This window comes from Panthera leo, chromosome F3, assembly GCF_018350215.1.
Source record: "Panthera leo isolate Ple1 chromosome F3, P.leo_Ple1_pat1.1, whole genome shotgun sequence".
NCBI classification, from domain to species: domain Eukaryota; kingdom Metazoa; phylum Chordata; class Mammalia; order Carnivora; family Felidae; genus Panthera; species Panthera leo.
In genome coordinates, this window is record NC_056696.1 from 41,328,706 (window position 1) to 41,349,073 (window position 20,368).

Genomic DNA, 20,368 nt, shown 5'->3' on the forward strand with positions numbered 1-20,368 from the left:
TATAAAGCCAATCTCCTAACTAGACCAGGTTACTGCCTGTCAGCATTGAGAGGATCAAGTGAGATAATGTATGTTAAAACACTTTAAAATATAAGAGAGTTTACCATTGTTAGTACTGCCTAGAATTAGATGTAAGATAGAAGTGAAAAGAGACAGGAATAATAATTGGGAGTAACAGGCTTTTACATTTCCTCTTCAGTTGCCAATGAGAAATGAAATCATTGTATAAACCTACAGAAACATGTCAGGAAACTGATCAGACTTGTTCTTGCCATTTCTTTGAGGAATAATGTAACCTGGTAACTTTCATTCTAGATAGTGAAAAGTATCCCTCCTTAATCCTTCCCTAGACAATCATGCTTGCTGTGGGAATGTTACTATTTAGATTTACATCAATATTTCTTTTCTAGGTGAAGAGATCTAATAGAGAAAAATTCATTCTTATCAGATGAGATTAACTGTATAAGTAGGATCTAAAACGTGAGATTCATAGATCTGAATTCCCAAAATAACTGGCCTTTCAGACACAGTATAATCTGATTTGTGGTGGAATTGATCAGTCTTAAGTTTTTTAGATTGGGAATGAATTAAAGCCTATTTTATTTTATTTTATTTTATTTTATTTTATTTTATTTTATTTTAGAGAGAGAGTACATGAGTTGGGGAGAGGGGCAAAGGGAAAGAGAGAGAGAATCCCAAGCAGGCACCATGCCTAGCCCTGAGCCTAGCCTAGCACTGAGCCCAATGCAGTGCTCACTCCCACCACCCTGGGACCATGACCGAAGCCAAAATCAAGAGTAGGACATTCAACCAACTGAGCCACCCAGGTGCCCAGGTGCTCTTATAAACCCTTGTCAACCTGTATTCCTCAGACCAACCCCCAAATAGCTGATCACTTCCCTTCATTAATTTAACAAAATTTGTCATAAGAATAATGAAGATATCAAGATAATTAGAGGAAAAAAGAGTGGCATGCTAGGAAGATTTGAAGGAAAAAGTATAAATTTCATGTAGGAAAAGGGAGAGCAGGGTAGAGTTTCCAAGAGCCCAGAGAGAAGTGAGTTGTTACTTTGGGGATAAACCCATTGGCTTAGAAAGCATTTGGCCTAGAAATGTTGGATAGGGTAGTGATGACAACAGAGTGCAAAAGATTAAATTTGAGATGTTTCAAGGCCAAATCCAAAAACCTTCAACACCAAGCAAATAAATTCCTTTCTTTTTAACTCTTAATTTTCCCTGTGGGTAACTCAGTCCTGTGGTCTTGCATTTCTGCTACTGTCTCTTTTCTCTCTTCATTTTTGACCCCTTCTTTTCCCTTACCTGTAACCCCTTTCCCATTTGGTCTTCCCTGATTACGGTGTTTCAGAAAACTCTGGTAAGCTGTATACTTAGAGACTCAGCCATGAAAGTCTGCAATATACAGAGAGCTTCCTTTGCAGTGGGCCAAAGTTTCAGTTTGCTGGGCTTCCTTGTGGTGCGGCAGGAACGACAGGTCATTAAAATGGAACACAAAGGGCCTGAAGGTGCTTTGACTGATGTGTCTGTCAGGGCTTTGTTACTTAAGAGATCCAGAAGTTGAAAAGTCCCCATCTGATATTTAGCAAACTGTTCAGAGAAGTCCGCCGTTGAACGTGCTGCTTACTCCAGCCGAAGCTGTGGATACCAGAAGGTTGGTGGGCTTTGCCCCTGAGCATGTCCCCAAAGAGCCTCCCTTTATTCCTAGAAGCTGGCAGGCTTTCTTTTCTTCCTGCAAGTGGCAACCCGAATTCTGAGTTGAAAGTGAATCTTTGCCCTTGGCTCTTCTCCAGCATTCCTCGCTGAGCGAATAGGGATTTGGAATGTCAGAAAATAGAAGAGGGGAGGGGAAAAGATGTGTGTATGACTGTGAGTGTTTATATGTAAAAGCAGCCTCGTCTGGGAGGACTCAGGGAAACTTGACTTCCTCAGACGGCTTCCTTCTCATAAACTCTTGGTTCCTTATTTGTAGTTTTTTGTTTTTGGGGGGTTTTTTTGAGTTGTTTAACCTGAATTTATCACAGCAGTTCTAAACCCCTTCCAGCCCAGTGGAGTCCAGCTAAGGAAAGACGGCATGATTTCCAGAGGATTTCTATTTCTTCCCTCTGGATAAAGCGATGGTAGTTCGTCCCAGGCTCGTCTCCGACAGGATCCAAGGTCATCTTTCCTCTGGGATTTAATCTGGTGTCATCGGGAACCTAGACTCAGGTTTTACTGGGGAGCAAGTCTCAATAAGAAGTGTCCTTTTGGGAGAATCAAGGACTCAATCTAGGCATAAAAGGTGTGGCTCAGCACAGCACCCTCACCGTAAGCTACAAGTCCTGGGCACTTGTGGTTGAAGCTGAACTGAAAATATTGATGGAGCACGCCTCTCAGACTCTGTTTAACTGTGGACTGGCTTAGAGCGCAAGACTATAATTTACAGGGTGGCTTTTATCCTTTATTTAGTTCTATCCAAAGTCTTCTTGCATCAACTAAAAGGAGAGATTCTGTGAGGGTAACCTGCAGGGGCACTTTCTCAGCTTTGTGTGAAGAATCCAGTGGTTGAGTGTCTGTCTACATCCTGAGGAATCATGTCCTCTTTATATACCCGAAGTAAAGAATTCACTCGGAATAGGAAGTCTCAGTCTGATTCTCCCCCAGCATCTCCCTCCCCGACTGCCAAGACGCTCCGAGTAAGCAGTTTTTATTTACGTATGTTCTTAGTTGGGTCAGAGATGGAAAACGTATATGTAACTTGGGGAGTTAGGTTTAGAGCAAAGGCATTTCAGAGCATATGGGAATCAGTAGAGGAGAAAAAAATTGCAAGTAAAGACCCTGTGAGCTTTTCTGCAAGAGGTTGTGGTTCATAATACTTACTGTAGTCTTAAGTAAAAGCAGACTTAAATATGCCAGACCACGGTTTCTGTATTTTAGCTTTTAACTGTCAGTTGTAAGCTGCCTAACAGTACGATTTTAGAGTCCTTGTCACTATATCCTACAGGCGTTTCTTAATTTCTGTGGCTGTTTTTAATTGCTGCGTTTCCTGTTTGGTTTTTTGTGTGGGTCAAATACTACGTTTCCAGAGATAAAGCTCCCAAGTGGCCATGAAACTATAGATGTTAAACTTCAGTTATGGGCAAGTTCCTCATGAACATTTGTGTAGGTGTGTATATGAGAGAGTGTATACCTTTGCCTATTTTGTGTGTCCACTGAGTGATAAAGAGAGAGAAAAAAACACTTGGAGTCTTTACTTCTCAGTCACCCTCAGGAAACTTTGTGCTTCTAAAGTTCTTTTTTTTTTTTTTTTTTTTTTAAATTTTTTTTCAACGTTTTTTATTTATTTTTGGGATAGAGAGAGACAGAGCATGAACGGGGGAGGGGCAGAGAGAGAGGGAGACACAGAATCGGAAACAGGCTCCAGGCTCCGAGCCATCAGCCCAGAGCCTGACGCGGGGCTCGAACTCACGGACCGCGAGATCGTGACCTGGCTGAAGTCGGACGCTTAACCGACTGCGCCACCCAGGCGCCCCTGTGCTTCTAAAGTTCTAAATGACTCCTGGCTATTGACAACCAGCTGTGTGGAAGTGTTTGTAATACCCCAGGCAGATCCATCTGAGATTTTTTTTTTCCTCCTCTAGTGAATGTTTCTGTACAAGTGATTTACATCTGATTCAGTGTCTTCCCCTGTAGGAAACTCACAAAAGCAAGGAGTGCTACCAATAGCAAGTGATGAGAACCCTGATGGGCATATTAGGTAGCGGGCAAGGTAGAGCTCCTTCTTAGGGAACAAGGTTGTGCTGTAGTATATGTACAGAGTAAGTAGTACGATGGTCATAGCTTCCTTATTTGGGGAGCTGTGGGGAAAAAATCTGCAAGAAACCTGAATTGACTATTGTGTTTCTTTTATTTTATATTCATTTTCAATGTCTTTCTCATGGGGCAAATTACCATGGAGTAGAATTTGGTACGTGGGACGTTGGTCTCGGACATCAGCTAGGGATATTCAGCGTTTTGTTAAAAAGCTATTTCATTCATAAGTTCTTGTTGTGAGTGGACTAGGAGGCTCCAGTGCCACCATCGCTGAGTTCGGGGACAGTTTCTTCAACGCGTAGGATGGCGTGCCTTTCTTTTCGAAGAAGCCACAGAATGCTTCCTCCTCGGCAGCTGTTGGGTACTTTTTGGTGGCTACCAAATAAGGTCCACAAAATGGAGCGCTTTTACTTCAGTTAGTGTTTCCCTTTGTTCCCCTCCCTCTTACCCAATCAGCAATACCTTTTGGTGTAAAGAGCCCATTGTTAGCACTTCTCACCACTGTAACCAGCGTTCCCAGGGCAGTGCACGAGATGGCTCGCGAACATTCAACAAAATCTGTCTGGTGACACCCCTCCCCTTTTTTCCCTGTTTGAGTGCATTTCTTCTTTACAGTTAAATAGTGTTTTCTTCTTGTCTCGGTCCTGAGAGCTGCCATCCACCCTTTCCACCCTCCTTCCACCATCCCCCCCCATCCCTGACTTTTTAGACAGAGGTCACAGTGGGAGAGAAATTGAAAATTTGGATTACAGGAAACCAAAATGTGAATGGCCTTAATAAGAGACTACTTCCCAATTGTAGTGGTCAGCGGCTGTGGATTCCCATAATAGCATCTGCTTACTGTAACCAGCTTCCAGGTCCACATGGCCTGAGGCTATACTATAGAGAGTGTTGGTTTTCGTATATCATTCATGTGCCATTATGCTGCTGGTGTCTTTACTGTCTGAGAGAGTGAAAGGTATGTGAGACTAATTTGGAGGCTGTTGACACTCTGAACGGGCTATAAAACTAAGATTTATCTCCTACGATTCCCCTGTAGCCTAGTTTCCTCTCGTGTACTGACTAGTTGGGGTGCTGCTTACAAACTGGTTTTGGATACTATGACCATCCCCCCTCTTAACTCAGTACGTGGTGCTCTTTAACACCTAGTGTCGTGGTGGTGATGTTGGGCTCATATGCCTTTTGATGCCTGGCTACTTAACTGACGGCCACTTCATTTTCCTTACCTCATTTAATCCTCAGTCACCCTGAAAGGTGGGTGTTGCTGTGACCATTTCATGTCTGAGGAAACTGAGATACATGGAAGAAAATCCGCTTACCCACATCAGTCAGCCAGCAATAAGCAATAGAGCCCAGTCTCTCTGGCTCCAAAACCCATCTTTATCCACAACACTGGATTACATATCAAATATACTTGAAGGTTAAGGACATGCTAGGGTCACAGATGACAGTTAAAAGCTTGGGTATCTGTGGGAATCCAAAATTCAGGCATAATGAGGACCCAGGAAACAAATTGCAGGAAGGAGGCAGGCAGCAGCTACAGACCAAGGGAGGGCATTGACAGGCTATCCTGAATCTCCCACGCCTGATTCTCAAATCCTAGAGCCTATGAACCACGGACCCCACAGAGCCTGAGACCTTGTGGGCTTCAGGTCTTCATATTTCTCTCAGAGGCAGAAATGCTTGACTAAAGAGACTGGGAAATGTCTGTGCACATTTCAGAGTTAAGATCAGAACAACTCTCACTCCCCTCAAACTTCACTTGTGCACTTTCGGTTTTTTGCTAGAAATTGCACAAAGAGGTATAGCCTCTGGAGCCAACATTCTTCAAGACAAACATTGAAATCTTGAGCCAGCGTATAAATATTTATGGTTTTTTTCTTAACTGTTGTTAAAGAGGCTAAATATTAAGTGCTTCCATATAAGGAAAATGCCCTCAAAGGAAACTTTTAAAGAGTGGCTATTCACATGGGAAGAGTATTTTGGACACCTTTCTCTTAGTCAAATGTTCAAGAAGCGTGATGGGCAAACTATAAACTGCAACTCAAACAGGTATTATTTGTAACTTGAGAAAACAAATAGTAGGATGGTTTGTCAGTACTAGAAAACTTGATCTTACCTACCTTTACTTTTAAACTCTCAGAAGCTTCTGATACTTTTAACATTATGTAATTCAGTGTTTCTGTACTCAGTAAGCTAGGATCATTTTCTTTTTTTTTTTTTTTTTTTTTTTTTTTTCAACGTTTTTTATTTATTTTTGGGACAGAGAGAGACAGAGCATGAACGGGGGAGGGGCAGAGAGAGAGGGAGACACAGAATCGGAAACAGGCTCCAGGCTCCGAGCCATCAGCCCAGAGCCCGACGCGGGGCTCGAACTCACGGACCGTGAGATCGTGACCTGGCTGAAGTCGGACGCTTAACCGACTGCGCCACCCAGGCGCCCCTTTTTTTTTTTTTTTAAGTTTATTTATTTTGAGAGAGAGAGGGTGCGCAATTGGGGTAGGGGCAGAGAGAGCGGGGAGAGAGAGAATCCCAAGCAGACTTCACTGTCAGTGCAGAGCCCAATGCAGGGCTCAAACTCACAAATCATGAGATCATGACCTGAGCCGAAACCAAGAGTCAGACGCTTAACCGACTGAGCCACTCAGGTGCCCCTAGGACCCTTTTTAATAGTATAAAAATCTAATGCTTGCCTAGAGGTTGTACAACTAGTATCCTCCCTAATAAAAAATCACTTATATATGGAAGGTGGTATGTGTCTTACCAGCTAAGATTTTGTTTACTTTCTCTGGTTCGTATTTCAAAAATAGTATTTTTCATTCTCTGAACACAAAATCGCACTGTTAAACATGGTTTTTAAAAATACATACCTCTTTTCCCATAAAGAAAATATCCATCATTTATTCTTTTAGTATCCCCAATCCCCCCCCCCCCCCCCCCCCCCCCCCCGCCCCCATCCTCCGCTAAAATGGCTCTTCTAAGTGGTAGGCTCCTAATATTGCGGTTTTGGTCTCTGTTGACCGTGGGTAGTGAAATAACTTTGTTTAACTAGTCTTTTGGCTTCCACACTAGGTTCACTCTAGTTCAACATCTCTTTTGTCTCTAAAATGTGGGGAGCTCCCTGAGTAACGGATCTGCTCATCTCTGATTTTCTTGCTCAGGGAAAGCAGAACAACTTCCAGGTTCATTCAGATTTCTAATAGGAACCACACCAGGTATTTATTTACGAGATTTTGAAGGCTTAGCTTCTGTTCTCATACTCTGAAGCAACCACCTGATGTGCCAGGTTAACACAATTAGTAGAAAAGCTTCCTTTTGATGTAATTTTCCAACATTAAAAAAAATAATTCTGAACTGTAAATATGTTAGACACCTCTAGTTCATGGGGTTTTTTTTCTTAATTTTTTTAAATGTTTATTTATTTTGGGGAGAGAGAGCGTGAGTGGGGTAGGGGCAGAGAAAGAGGGAGACACAGAATTAGAAGCAGGTTCCAGGCTCTGAGCTGTTAGCACAGAGCCCAATGCAGGGCTCGAACCCACAAACTGTGAAATCATGACCTGAGCCAAAGTCAGATGCTTAACTGACTGAGCCACGCAGGTGCCCCTCTGGCTCATGGTTTTTAATCACTGTTTATATTATTGGGTCTCAAGTATATAAATTCTTTTAACTTAGAAATTAATTTAGATGGTTTAGCAGTTTTAAATCAACTTGAAAGCAAGAGCCAGGTAATCATTGGTCAATACTCTCAAATTATTTGCTAATTTAACAAAATTTTTTTAATACAGGCCTATCCAAAGATAACAATACTAAAGAATGTCCAAATTGTATTGCTTAGTTGATATTTATTATATTGAATCATCTTGAAATAAGTAGGTCATCAGCTGAAACCTGGGAATCGTTTAATTAGACAGATTTTCTTGAATTGGTTGGTATTTACGATAATAGGATTGGACCTGTATCTATAAAACAAAATCAGTAGCATTTTCCCATTTAATCTGAATTGCTACTCCTTCAGGATTTATATCTCAACTGAAAAGCATACAAAGATTTTACATAATGTTTTTCACTCCAGCCATTAATATAAATAAAAAGAACAACTAACCAACTTGTTTTATAACCAGCTCTACAAACTAATCAGAGAACATTTGATAAACAAGTGAGTGTTGAAAGATTGCTGCTTTCACAAGACCTTGTCTATGTGGCCACTCGGGTTAACAGGCTCCATTCTGCGTCTTAGCCTTCCAGACTGTCAGCATTGATAGTCATTCTTTGCATGTCCTTTCTGCTCTCCTGTGGCAAACACCAAACAGTTCTTTAGTGTATGTATTATCTCTTAAAAAATATTTTTGGGGCGCCTGGGTGGCTCAGTCAGTTAAGCGGCCGACTTTGGCTCAGGTCATGATATAGCGGTGTGTGAGTTCGAGCCCCGCGTCGGGCTCTGTGCTGACAGCTCAGAGCCTGGAGCCTGTTTCAGATTCTGTGTCTCCCTCTCTCTGACCCTCCCCCGTTCATGCTCTGTCTCTCTCTGTCTCAAAAATAAATAAACATTAAAAAAAATAAAATAAAAAAAAATAAAGAAAAAAAATATTTTTAACATTTATTTATTTTTGAAAGAGAGAGAGAGGTAGACAGAAGATCTGAAGCAGGCTCCATGCTGTGAGCACAGCACCCGATGCGGGGCTCAAACCCACGAACCGTGAGATCGTGACCTGAGCCGAAATCAAGAGTTGGCCACTTAACCAGCTGAGCCACCCTGGCACCCCTAGTGTATTTATTATCTTATCCTTTCTACCTCTCATACTGCATCTGGGCACTACCAATCCAGAATTCATTTTTAACTTTACTTTATAATCCATTGTCATAGAATGAGAAACGTTTGTCTGGGTGAATAAGGCTATTAAGGATGCAATCTGTTAACCATTTTTTCTCTTTCTCTTAAAACCACTAGTGTATCTGTTTCATTTCTTTTTTTTTCTTTTTTTTTAAATTCCACTCAAGAAAAATCAAAGCAGTAATTCTGTAACCAAGGAATCTTCTATGCAAGAGTGGTAGAACCCATAAAAACAAAAGCAGTTTCCCTGTCTGGAATCTTGGATAAACAGTAGAGTAGTTAACCCATGTTCTACATAAAGCTGAATGAGATGGCATCTGAAGTCATGGTTTCTCGACCAGAAAGACAGGGAGTTTTGAAGGTATTGGTTCCTTTCCTGGAATTTCCAGGTGACAACACAGAGATGCAAACCCTGTTCTACCCGTGGCCCTCCAGTCTTCTTGTTCCATGATAAATGTTTATCAAGGCCAGCTACTTTATTTTGAATCATCCCACAATTAACATTTCATGAGCATCTGCTATGCAATAGGCTGTATACTGGACACTGGGATTCAGAAATGAAATTTATAGTCCCTACCTTCAAGGAATTGACAGTCTAATTGGGGAGATAAAAACAAAAATTAAGTACAGGGTGTTTTTGTTTTAGGAGGTCAATCGAGTGGTAAATACATTAAGCTGATGTTTAAAGAACAGTAGAGGCTTGGTGGTTAAAAAAGAAGGAAATTAAATTACAAAAGTGGAAAAAATATATGAGAAAGTATAGAATTATTTTGAGCTGCAGATCAATGTGGCTAGAACAAAAGATACATTTAGGAGTATAATAGGAAATGAAGTTGGAGACATAGCAGGGGCCATGTCATATGTGTTCTTAGTATGTCGCTCTAAGGATTTGGGGAGTTATCCTGTAGATAAAGGATTGAAAAGTTGAAGTAAAATTGCTGTGATCAGTTGCTTATTTGAGGGAGATTTCTGGCATGTATGGAGGCTAGATTATAGAGGCAGGGCCTGGGGGTTAAGTCAGTTGCCCCAAATGCTGTACTCCAGGTTGAGAAATGATAAGGTCCTGAACAGAGACATTCTTCGGGCAGTACAGAGAAGCATTCAGCTGTTTAGAAGGCAGAATTGACAAGAGTTGGGGATTAATAAAATGGGGGTAAGGATGAGCCTGAAGAGGCAGAATCAAGGATGACTCCCAGGTCTCTGGTTTAGATGACTCTTTAGAAGATGGCATGACAAAACTTAGTTGGCATATGCGGGAGGGAAGAAAAGGTGTGAGGTGGGGAAATGATTTCACTTTTGGATATGTCGAGTTAGAGGTACTTTGGAACATTTAGATAGTGATATCTAGGAAGTTATTGGTCTAACCCTCAGGAGAATATTATGGGCTGAAAACATTGATATTTATGATTAAGCCATGGGAGTGGTGAGCTTGTCTAAGAAGTAGATGTAGCATAAGGAAAAAGCTGAGGATAATACCTTGGGGCTGGCGGTGTAGGTAGTAACAACAAGCAGATAGAGGTGTGTGGCTTCCCATGGTTTTTCCTATTCGGTTATCGCTGGAGTCACATGCGGGAAAGCAGGTATTATATATTGTTTGTTTGGTTCTTTATTTATATATATTGTTTATATATTATATATATTTTATATATATTGTTTATATAATAATATTGTTTGTGTGCGTGTATATATGTATGTATGTATAATGTTTATATATTGTTTGTTTATTTCTTTAGTTCCCAAAGAACCCAGAAATTTAGATCAGTTTAGGGTCAGTTAAGAGTTTAGGGTTCTAGTTTTGTTTTCAGTGCATCATCAGCTGTGTGACCTGGGGTGGTTTTTCAAATTTGAAAAAGTTCCCAATTTAATCAGCAGTGTTTTTTACTTCTCTTTCGCAATCTCATAATATTTGTGTGAGCCGACAACCAATTATCATCAGAAGACCCAAGGGAAGCAACTAGAGTTGGCTTTCATTTGCCTTTTATTCTTTTTCAGCCCCTTTTTGTTTCTGTTCTCAACCTGTTATGCAGTGAATAGCAGTTATCCACAACCAGGGGTTTTCTCAGCACAGCAGTCTTTGGTTACACAATGCAGGGGGTTCTACCAGTTCAATGATTAGATAAAGGTACTGAGAGTATGTCTGGACTTTAACCTCTGTATAGTTCATTATGAAAGCAACATTTTCATATAGGAGTTGTTACACTTTTGCGTTTATTGACTTCACGTGGTTGGTTATCTGGGAGAGAGTGTAACTATCCAGACATAAAATAATGACCTTAAATGTCTGTAGGTGAAAAAGGGTAAGTAGGAATTAGCCTGGATAATCAAAATCTACAAATAATCAAAACCCTTTGCTTGAGTGCCAAGGAATTTGTTCGAGCTTATTACTCTTGCAGCCAACAAGCATTGGCAGAGCCAAAAGACCAAAGAGGAATGAGAGAGAATGGAAAAACAGAGAAAACTGTAGGAATATCAATAGCTAAATATTTATAGAACATTTACTATATGCCAGGCACAGTGTCAAGCCCTTACGTTTATTGTCTCATTTAGTGTTTTTGATAACATTAAACACTGGGTACCGTTTCCACCACTTTACTGATGAAGGCACTGAGGCAGGGAGAAGTTAAATAATGAATATAATTGTGCTGGAGCGTTTAACCAGTAAGCTGTGTAGCCAATCCAATAAAACTACCGTGTCTCCATTAAATAGCTCCTGAATTATTGTTACTATCCCTGACTACTGAATCTATTTCAAAAAGAGAGATTGTGACCATTAAACTTTATTTAAAGGAGGAAAAACTTCACAGCATAATTTAGGAAGAAACAAACATAAATTAGTAAAAAGTAAGAATTTTGCATCGCCTTAAAATAAGTATAAGTTTATTATTTTTAAGTGTTTATGATAAAACTGTTGCTAAGGAGCAAAGATCTGCTATACCCTTAAAGGGTTATAGTCTAGAATTTTTAGTGAGTGTATTAACTGTACATAAGTAGTTACTCTAAGGCCATGTATCAGTGCTCAAAAGTAGATCCTTTTAAGTGAAGTCATTTCTCTTATTTTGTTTATGCTATTAATTTGCTTTTAAAGTAATTTTTAAACAGATGGCACAAAAATATGCTTGAATTCAGGACTTGTTATAATTTAACAAGTCCTGAATTTGAAGAGCCTGAATTACTGAAGTTTTTCTTATCTGAGGGACCCTTCTCCTGCCAAAAATCAAACAAATTGCAAATACATCCCCTCTCCCAAATTTCTTCATTGTAAAATACTTGTTTTGCTCTGGGAGCAAAATTTAGCCCCATAAATCCAAAGAATCTTATGCATCTGAAGACCTAAAATCCATATGAGGGGTATAAAATGTCAAATTTAGTGGCAGAATCAAGAAAAGCTTCAGTTCTTTATCTTCTAGAGCTTCCGGTAGCACTTTGCGATAACTGTGACCCTAACAAGGTCCCATCTTATAAATCACTCATGATAGCGTCTGTCTTCATGACCACCTCGTTAGGCCTGTTCTTTTCATGAAGCCTTGCTGAATATTTCTAGTCAGTACTGGTTTCTCTCTTTTCTGCCTACTTTTTTATTTGCCATATGTAGCAGGAAGTCTAGTGTTGGATCGCTTTCTTGCATCACCCTCATTGTTTTATGGATATACTTATCTTTCCTCCTCAAAGAAGGCTCTTTGAAATCAGAGAGCCATGTCAGATTCTGCAAATACCCATTTTTAAATTTTTTTTAAGTCTACTTAGTTGTTTGTTTAGAGAATGCAAGCAAGGGAGGGGCAGAGAGAGAGGGAAAGAGAGAGAATCCCAAGTAGGCTCCACTCTTTCAGCGTGGAGCGTGATGTAGGGCTTGATCTCACGAACCATGAGATCAAGACCTAAGCTGAAATCAAAAATTGGATGCTTAGCCAACTGGGCCATCCAGGCGCCCTTGCAAATATCCATATTATTCCTCTAAGTATCGCTCACAGAGCTGGGCACACAAAGACACTTAATATAAATATAAGAAATGGACACTACTGCCTAATTAACATTTGATCTCTCTGTTCCTACCCCATTTGGCCACTTGGAAAGGAGTCAGAGGACACATACTAGAAATCCCCATTTCTGCAATGAAGGCCAACCATAGGTCTTCCCAAGACAATTCAGATATCTGTTTATTTCAATTTGCTCATGTATCTATAGCTCTAAAGTATGGGAGTTAAAATTGAGCTTCTGTGGGGACAGAAAGAGAAAAGGCTAAGAACGAAGAAAGTCCCTGACCTTGTGTGGGACCTACTTAGAAGTAAAAAGTTTTGCCTTATTGTTATTTAGTTTCCCAAGTATTTATTTCCTCTTGAAATGTGAGGTATGGAGAGCCTCACTAACCCCTTTGCAAAGGTTTTGATTCACCAAATTTAAAATAACTGCTACCTAAACAGGCATGCTACACAACGATGTATAATGTAAAAAAAAAAAAAAAAAAAAAAAAAAAAAAAAAATTCCATCTCTTCCCAGGCTTTGGGAATGGAAACCTTAATGCCCAAAAGAAGTGTAGTGGTGGTCAGTAACAGCATCTGTTGAAGAACTTTAACAGAGGAGTAGGCTGAGAGCTGGAAACTGACTTAGAGGCTTCTAAATTTATGACTTATTACATGCAATACCTAACAATATTGGCGGGGGGGGGGGGAGGGCGAAGATCAGGCATCTCTTCTCATGTGTTCTCTAAGCCTGGTTTTTTAAAATCATCTGAACGTATTTCATGGGCTGCCATAGTTTCAGGTGGCTGTGCTCAGCAGTACGGACCTAAAACTTGAGCTATGGGGAAAGGAAAAATATGTGTTAAATGTGAGATATGTGGCCCACGTGCTAGAGTCACAAGTTTTAGAGCTACTCATTCTCATTTTCATCATATGTGGTGTGCAGCATGTGAAAGGCTAGATAGAGAAGGGGCCTGAGCCTTCAGACATATTCTTGGATCATAACAGTTTATGAATTATCTTAAATATAAGATGGCTTGCCCTGGATATTTTAGAGAGGCCTTAGTATATTCATAAATTTCCTTCCATAATAAGTGTGATTTGTGAGTTCCAAAAAATCTAGAAATTCTTCAATAGCTAGGAATATCGACAAAGAAAAGGTATAGGCCTGCAGAAAAGCAGAACTACAGGAGCACCTGGGTGGTTCAGTCAGTTAAGCATCTGACTCTTGATTTCAGTGCAGGTCATGATCTCATGGTTCATGCAACTGAGCCCCATGTCGGGCTCCACTCTTTCAGAGTGGAGCATGCTTAGGATTTTCTCTCTCCCTGTGTCCCTCTGCCACTCCTCTGCTGTACATGCATATGTGTGCATGCTCTCTCTTTCTCTCTCAAAACTAAATAAAAAGAAAGATACTAAGAACTGTAAAATTCCAATAATATTTAGGTAGCGTGATCTATAGATTTAACAAAGATATCTATTTCTATAATTTAGTAAACAGTGATTTATCTTTTGAAACAAAGTGAGATGTACTAGAGTAACATGAGGTGGCATTACATCATCTCAATTCTACATGCAAGATTACATTGGATAGTCACAGTCTGGCAATAATATTTTTTCAGAGATATTTATGATATAAACTGAATGTTAAGTACTGTATTTCTTGTTCGTTTTGTTCCCTATGTATTAAGTAATTGGGAAGGATAAATCGAGGAGCATAATATGATAAAGTTATATGTAATTTAATATTTTTAAAAGCTAAATTTTGTTTGGAAGTATACTCTAACACACAGCTGCATACACAGATGCACACTTTTCTCCAGCATAAGTCTGTGCTTTCAGCATTATTCTAACTGTGAATGCATATGATCACCCAGCTGTAGTTAATTGGCCATATACTCTTGACATTTCTTACTTTGAAGAAGTTATAAACTATAAAACCATGTTTTTTTTTAAAGGGGGTCCTTGTGGTAGTTGGAGTTCTAAAATGACTCCCCAGCAGGGTCCTGGCCTAATCTCCAGAGTCCATAAATATGGTGAGGTAGTTCTCCTATGATTATGTTATGTGACACAATCGACCTAAAGACAGGGAGATATTTTCTAGGTGGGCCTGATCTAATCACATGACCCCTTAAAAGCAGAGAGCTTTCTTGGTTGTTGACAGAAGGGGAAGCCAGGGAAATTTGAAGTGTGGAAAGGACTCAGTGTGCCGCTGTTGGCCTGAAGACGGAAGGGACCACGTGGGAAGGAATGTGGGCCCCTCTAGGAGCAGTGAGCAGCCACCCGCTGACAGCCAGCAAGGAAACGGAGATCTAAGACCTACAGCCACAAGAAACTGGATTCTGCCAACACCCTGAACGATCTTAAAAGCAGACTCTTCCCCAGAGCCTCCAGATCAGAATCCATCCAGCAGACACCTTGATTTCTGTCTGGGGAGAACCTGAGCAGCGCAGGGTTCCCCAGTAGAGCAGTGCTGGACTTCTGACCTACAAAACTTGTGAGACAATAAACGGATGTTTTGAGCCACTATATTTATTATATTTGTCACAGCAGCAATAGAAATCTAATGCAATTGAAATATTTGATGATATTAAGGAATTATTCGGGTTTTTTTGATGTGGAGGAATAAAACCTGATACAGACCTCCCCATCACTGACCTCTACTATCACATCTGTATGTAAATCTTGAAAAATTTTATTCCACCCCCTTTTGTATTTCCAAATTAAGCAGGATCTCCAAATAGAGACTCAGAAACAACAGAGACTCAGAAAGATCCCTTTCAAAATTGGATACCAGGAGACTCTCAAGTTTCTCAAGAACTCTATCTGTTTGAGTTATAAAGGTTATATTCTTCCCTTAAGGTAGAAAGCTTAAAAAAAGCTTTGTGTCTCTCCTAGGCGTATGTAGGAAACCAGAATGATCCTTAAACTCAAGAAGTTATAGAATTACATTACTTTGCAATTAGTTCAGATAATGAGTAGATGTGCAGTAGCCCTACAAATCTGAAAGGTCCATGTTGCAGCCACACTCCCATCCTTGACTTGTTCATCATCAGTCATTAATCTGAGAACACCGAAGGGAAAGGCTGGTTCTCTGTAGGCCATCCCAGAATAGCTCAAATTGTTTCCCCTGGCTCAGCTAGTGCACGAGAACATGATATAAAATGTTCTTTCTGCTTAGTCCCTTTCAGGGAAAATGTAAATAGGAGATTTTTTCCCATCACTGTGGGGTCAGGCCCTAACTCCAAAAGAACATAAGTTAAACCCGTTTCAGTCTTGGCAGCGGACATGTGACTTGGTCTCATTCCTTTCCCTTGGGCCCAGCTTTCCAGAGCCACAATTTTATTTTAAACTTGGTCAAAGGAGTTTTGGTTTTAATTATGTGCCTTCCTGAACTCCCGATAACTTTCAAGTTAAAAGCTTTTGTGGGATTTTTCTAAGCCAGTCTCTGGTGTTTTGAGAGCCCTACACATTTCACAAATCAAAACCGGCCTGGTTCCTGTCCCTTTCCAGGATTGCCATCTGAATTATTGGCGATCTTCACTCTGTTCTTTTATTAGAAACAGGTCCCAACCAATGAGATTACTGTGGGAGAATTTCATGAGGCATGAAAGGAGAGAGCCTGCTTCTTGGTTTTAGAGCATTTTTTAAAAACTATGGTCTATCTAGCTAATCATTCTTTTTATCTCTGTTTTCTGTATTCATACCGGTTTCTGAGCAACTTTTAGTCTCTTCCGCTCCAGGGTCTCATTCACAATATCTAATGCCCCCAGTTGAGCCATAAAAGCTGTGAAAGTAATTTCTTCTGTGAACAGTTTTTATCTAGTTCAGACACACTGAAGAATACTGCCTTAATGGCCATCACTCATTTGTCTTCAGTAGAAGGTAGAGCAACAATCTTTAACTAAAATACTTAGAGAAGTTCCTTCTAAGACTTCCTGACTAGAGCATGTGACATAATACATGTATGTGTTAACCTGCAAATAGGATAGAAAACTCATGCCTTCTCTAAAATATATGGTGTCGTCATGTACAGATAAGCTCTTTAGACCCTATTGAAAGAATAGAACAAGAGTAACTGTTCTGTTTTTAAAAGAGAGCCTACAGAGAAAAATAGGGCTATTGCCAGAACACAGGTAAGAGGAACTCACATTCCTAGCTTCCAAAAGATCCTAGATTTGGCCGGGGTCCCTGAGCCCTGTGTTGTAGGACCTCTCCTTATTTGCTGCCCAGTAGGCTGACTTCTTAGAATCTTCTCTGGGAGAACCTTCACTGTTCATTTCCCTAGCCTGTGTTCTGCTCACCTCTTATGATGTCACTTCCTGGCTCACTGTTCCCCTGAGGCCACTTAGGCAAACTCCCACTCTATCTTGTCTCCCGCTCTCCCCATTCACTCACTAGACTCCCTGCAGGGATGGCAGTCAGCCTTTTAGAATGAGAAGCAGTGTCAGGGTAACAGTGAACTATGCTTAGTTTGATTGACAGCAGGATAAAGAGGGAAAATTGAAGTTAAGTCTCCACCAATTCAGCAACTCTGTTCCTTTCACCCAAGAAACCCAAACTTTTCTCTCCCTAAATCTAACTAGTGTTGTTGTTGTTGTTGTTGTTTTTTATCAGATACCAGATTATCTAGAATACCAAGAAGCCAAGCAAAGCAATAGTTTCTAGAGGTATTCCACCAGTGAAAATGAGAAAGTATGACCTAAAAACTTAAAAGTCATTTTATCAGAAGCTGGGGGATTGAGCTCTAAATCCTGTATACTTTTAAGCTGGCTTGCCTTTCAGCCCTATAGGAACACTCGAGCTAATTTCTATTACAAAGAGAAAACCATCGTCTTTAGAAATCCCAGTTGTCTTCCTTCTTTGAAAAGATACTGTGTTATGGTAATACACTACCTCTTACTGCATCCACATCTCCATTCATGAGGTTTATATATTCTCCTGTAATTGGTTGGGTTGACCTTCCCAGGACATAGCTAAGGTAGCCCTTGAAAACAGTAATTTAAAAAAACCCAAGGATTCCAGATAGTTCCAAAAGTCAGGTAAAAGCATGGGTGGGGGGTGGGGGAGAAACATCAGAAGTAGTGAGGAGAGCTCAAGGATTAAGAAGTCCTACTTTTGGAGGGCCCCTGGGTGGCTCAGTTGGTTCAGCCGCCGATTCTTGGTTTCAACTCAGATCATGATGTCATGGTTTGTGAGTTCGAGCCTGACATTGGGCTCCATGTTGACGGTGAGGAGCCTGCTTGGATTCTCTCTCTACCTCTCTCTTTGCCCCTCCCCTGCTCGCTCTGTCTCTCCCTCTCAAAACTAAATAAATAAATAAATAAATAAATAAATAAATAAATAAATTTTTTTTTGTTTTGTTTTGTTTTTGGAAAAGAAGTCATACTTTCAGGGCGTCTATGTAGCTCAGTCAGTTAAGTATCCAACTTTGGATTTTGGCTCAGGTCATGATCTCATGGTTTATGAGATTGAGCCCTGCATTGGGCTCCATGCTAATAGTGCAGATTCTCACTAACTGTCTGGGATTCTCTCTCCCTTTCTCTCTGCCCCTCCTCCTCATTTTTATGCAAAATGAATAAATTTTTTAAAAACTGTCCTGCTTCCTCTGATATCTGGATCTAGGCACATTGTCTACTCTCATGTCTACTGGATCACTCATCACCCAGACATTGTTTATTAAAGTTCACCCCAAAATCAATTGATAACACAAATCTTAACCTGCCTTAAAAACAATGATAAACAACAGACTGTGATATTTGCTGCCTCCTTGCAGGCAGAAACCAGTGTCATTCATCAGCTTCTTAAGTGGCTGTCTGTGGGAAACCTGTCCTGCAAGCATGCCCATGGGGACAAGAACAAGTAGGACAAGCACAGGTTGGAGCACCCAGGTTGGAGCACCCTTCGTATTACCTTCCCCTACATGCTGTCATCTGTGGAGACATTAGTCTAGGCCTCTTGAAAACCCTGTGGAATCTACCTCTTCACATGCAGAAACCTGATGGCTGCTTGGTAGCTCTGACCGATTTTTTGTTTTTAAGTGTTCATTTTTTGTATCAGCCTCCTTAGTGGAGGCCATGCGGGTACACACAGCCCTACCATCCTGTCACGTATCTGAGAACTTTGTTGGGTGTGATGACAGGACATAAATAGCTTCATAGTGCTTCCAGACCATTCTAAATCAAAAAAGGTTAATCACATGTCCTTCTTATAGGAATAAATCAGTGGAAATGGTTAGCGTGCTAACCATTTATATATGTATAAATGGCTATTATATATATATATGTATATATATATATATATATATGAGATTGAGCCCTGCATTGGGCTCCATATATATTGGGCTCCATATATATACTCATGTATATATATATATATATATATATATATATATATATATATATAATATATACATATATATTATATATATATATACTCATGTATATATGTAATATATATATTATATATATTATATATATATAATATATATATATATATATTATATATATATCATGGCTAAGACGGATACCTGGTAAAATCCTAATGTCCTTGTCTTAGTGAAAAGAAACACTGTTTCTTCACTGTGCTGGCAACTGCCAGAGTCTACACTGCTGGCCTGCCAACTTAAAGCTGAAAATGTAACTAAAATCCTACCCAACAAATTAGATATTTGCAAAGAGGAAACTAATACATTTTCAAGTGAAGTCCCACATTTTAGGAATAAAAAAATCAATAAAGAAACATGATTTGTCAGTAAGTTAATCAGGCCTTAGTGCACACCATGCAAGATAGACTTATATTTCAGTAGGAGGAAGCAAAAGACGGCACAAGGCAGAGCAGTTGGATTGTAAATAGGTCTCTTTCCATACCTAAGAGATGGTGTGAAATGTCTTTGGAGAAACTGACACAAATGGTTCTCCCAAGGAAAAAAAAATTAATAATTATTCTCCCATATGGATAATGAAGTTTGAAAGAGGCAGTTCTGCCTAGAAGCAGCAAGAGAAAGTAAATGGTCTCCTAAATTGTTTCATTTGGTCAGTTCCCTGCATCAGAGGTCCTAAGTTAACTTTCTACTCTAACCCAGCAGCCAATATAGTATTTTTACAACCAAAAAGGGAATGGGGTGGGGAGGGGAGGGAGGGCAGGAGAGGAAGCTGACATTTTAAGAACGCACTTCCTTTTATAACTATCACATTTAGTTCTTACTGTAAGAGTAAGTGGTAACTTGCTCAAGGTCACATAGTAAGATGTCAGAGCAACAATTAGAACTCAGGTGCAGCCAACGATATCACGCTTCTTCCCAGAAGCATTAGCAGTTTAGTTCAGTGAGTCTTTACTGAGCACCTATCATGTTCTTGCACTGTAGGCCCTGAGGATATAACTGGGAATAAGTGCATGGATCACAGATAAGGAACCCCCTCCCCCCCCCCCCCCCCCCCCCCCGCCCATAACAACATGTTTTTTTTAAAACGTGTGTATGGGGGCCCCTGGGTGGCTCAGTCGGTTAAGTGTCCGACTTCGGCTCAAGTCATGATCTCACGGTTTGTGGGTTCAGGCCCTGCATCGGGCTCTGTGCTGACCGCTCAGAGCCTGGAGCCTGCTTTGGATTCTGTGTCTCCCTCTCTCTCTGCCCCTCCCTTGTTCATGCTCTGTCTCTCTCTGTCTCAAAAATAAATAAACATTAAAAAAAATTTTTTTAAAGAATGTGTCTATGTACGTGTTTGTATTTCTGTAACCTTATCTTAAAATTCGTGACTTTTTGGAAGCCTTTGTA

General features: G+C 40.2%; 1 protein-coding gene across 5 annotated transcripts in view; it reads left to right on the forward strand.

Moving 5' to 3' along the window:
- Window positions 1-20,368, forward strand: part of PPP1R12B (protein phosphatase 1 regulatory subunit 12B) — a 219,437-nt gene that overhangs the window by 169,386 nt on the left and 29,683 nt on the right. The window contains exon 1 of one of the 5 annotated variants that reach the window (XM_042925734.1): window positions 685-2,690. The exons of the other annotated variants lie outside the window; for them this stretch is intronic. Within the exon in view, the coding sequence (XP_042781668.1) occupies window positions 2,589-2,690 (102 nt within the window). The 5' untranslated portion in view covers window positions 685-2,588. Of the gene's footprint in view, window positions 1-684; window positions 2,691-20,368 lie in introns of those variants that run through there. 5 annotated transcript variants of the gene reach the window in all.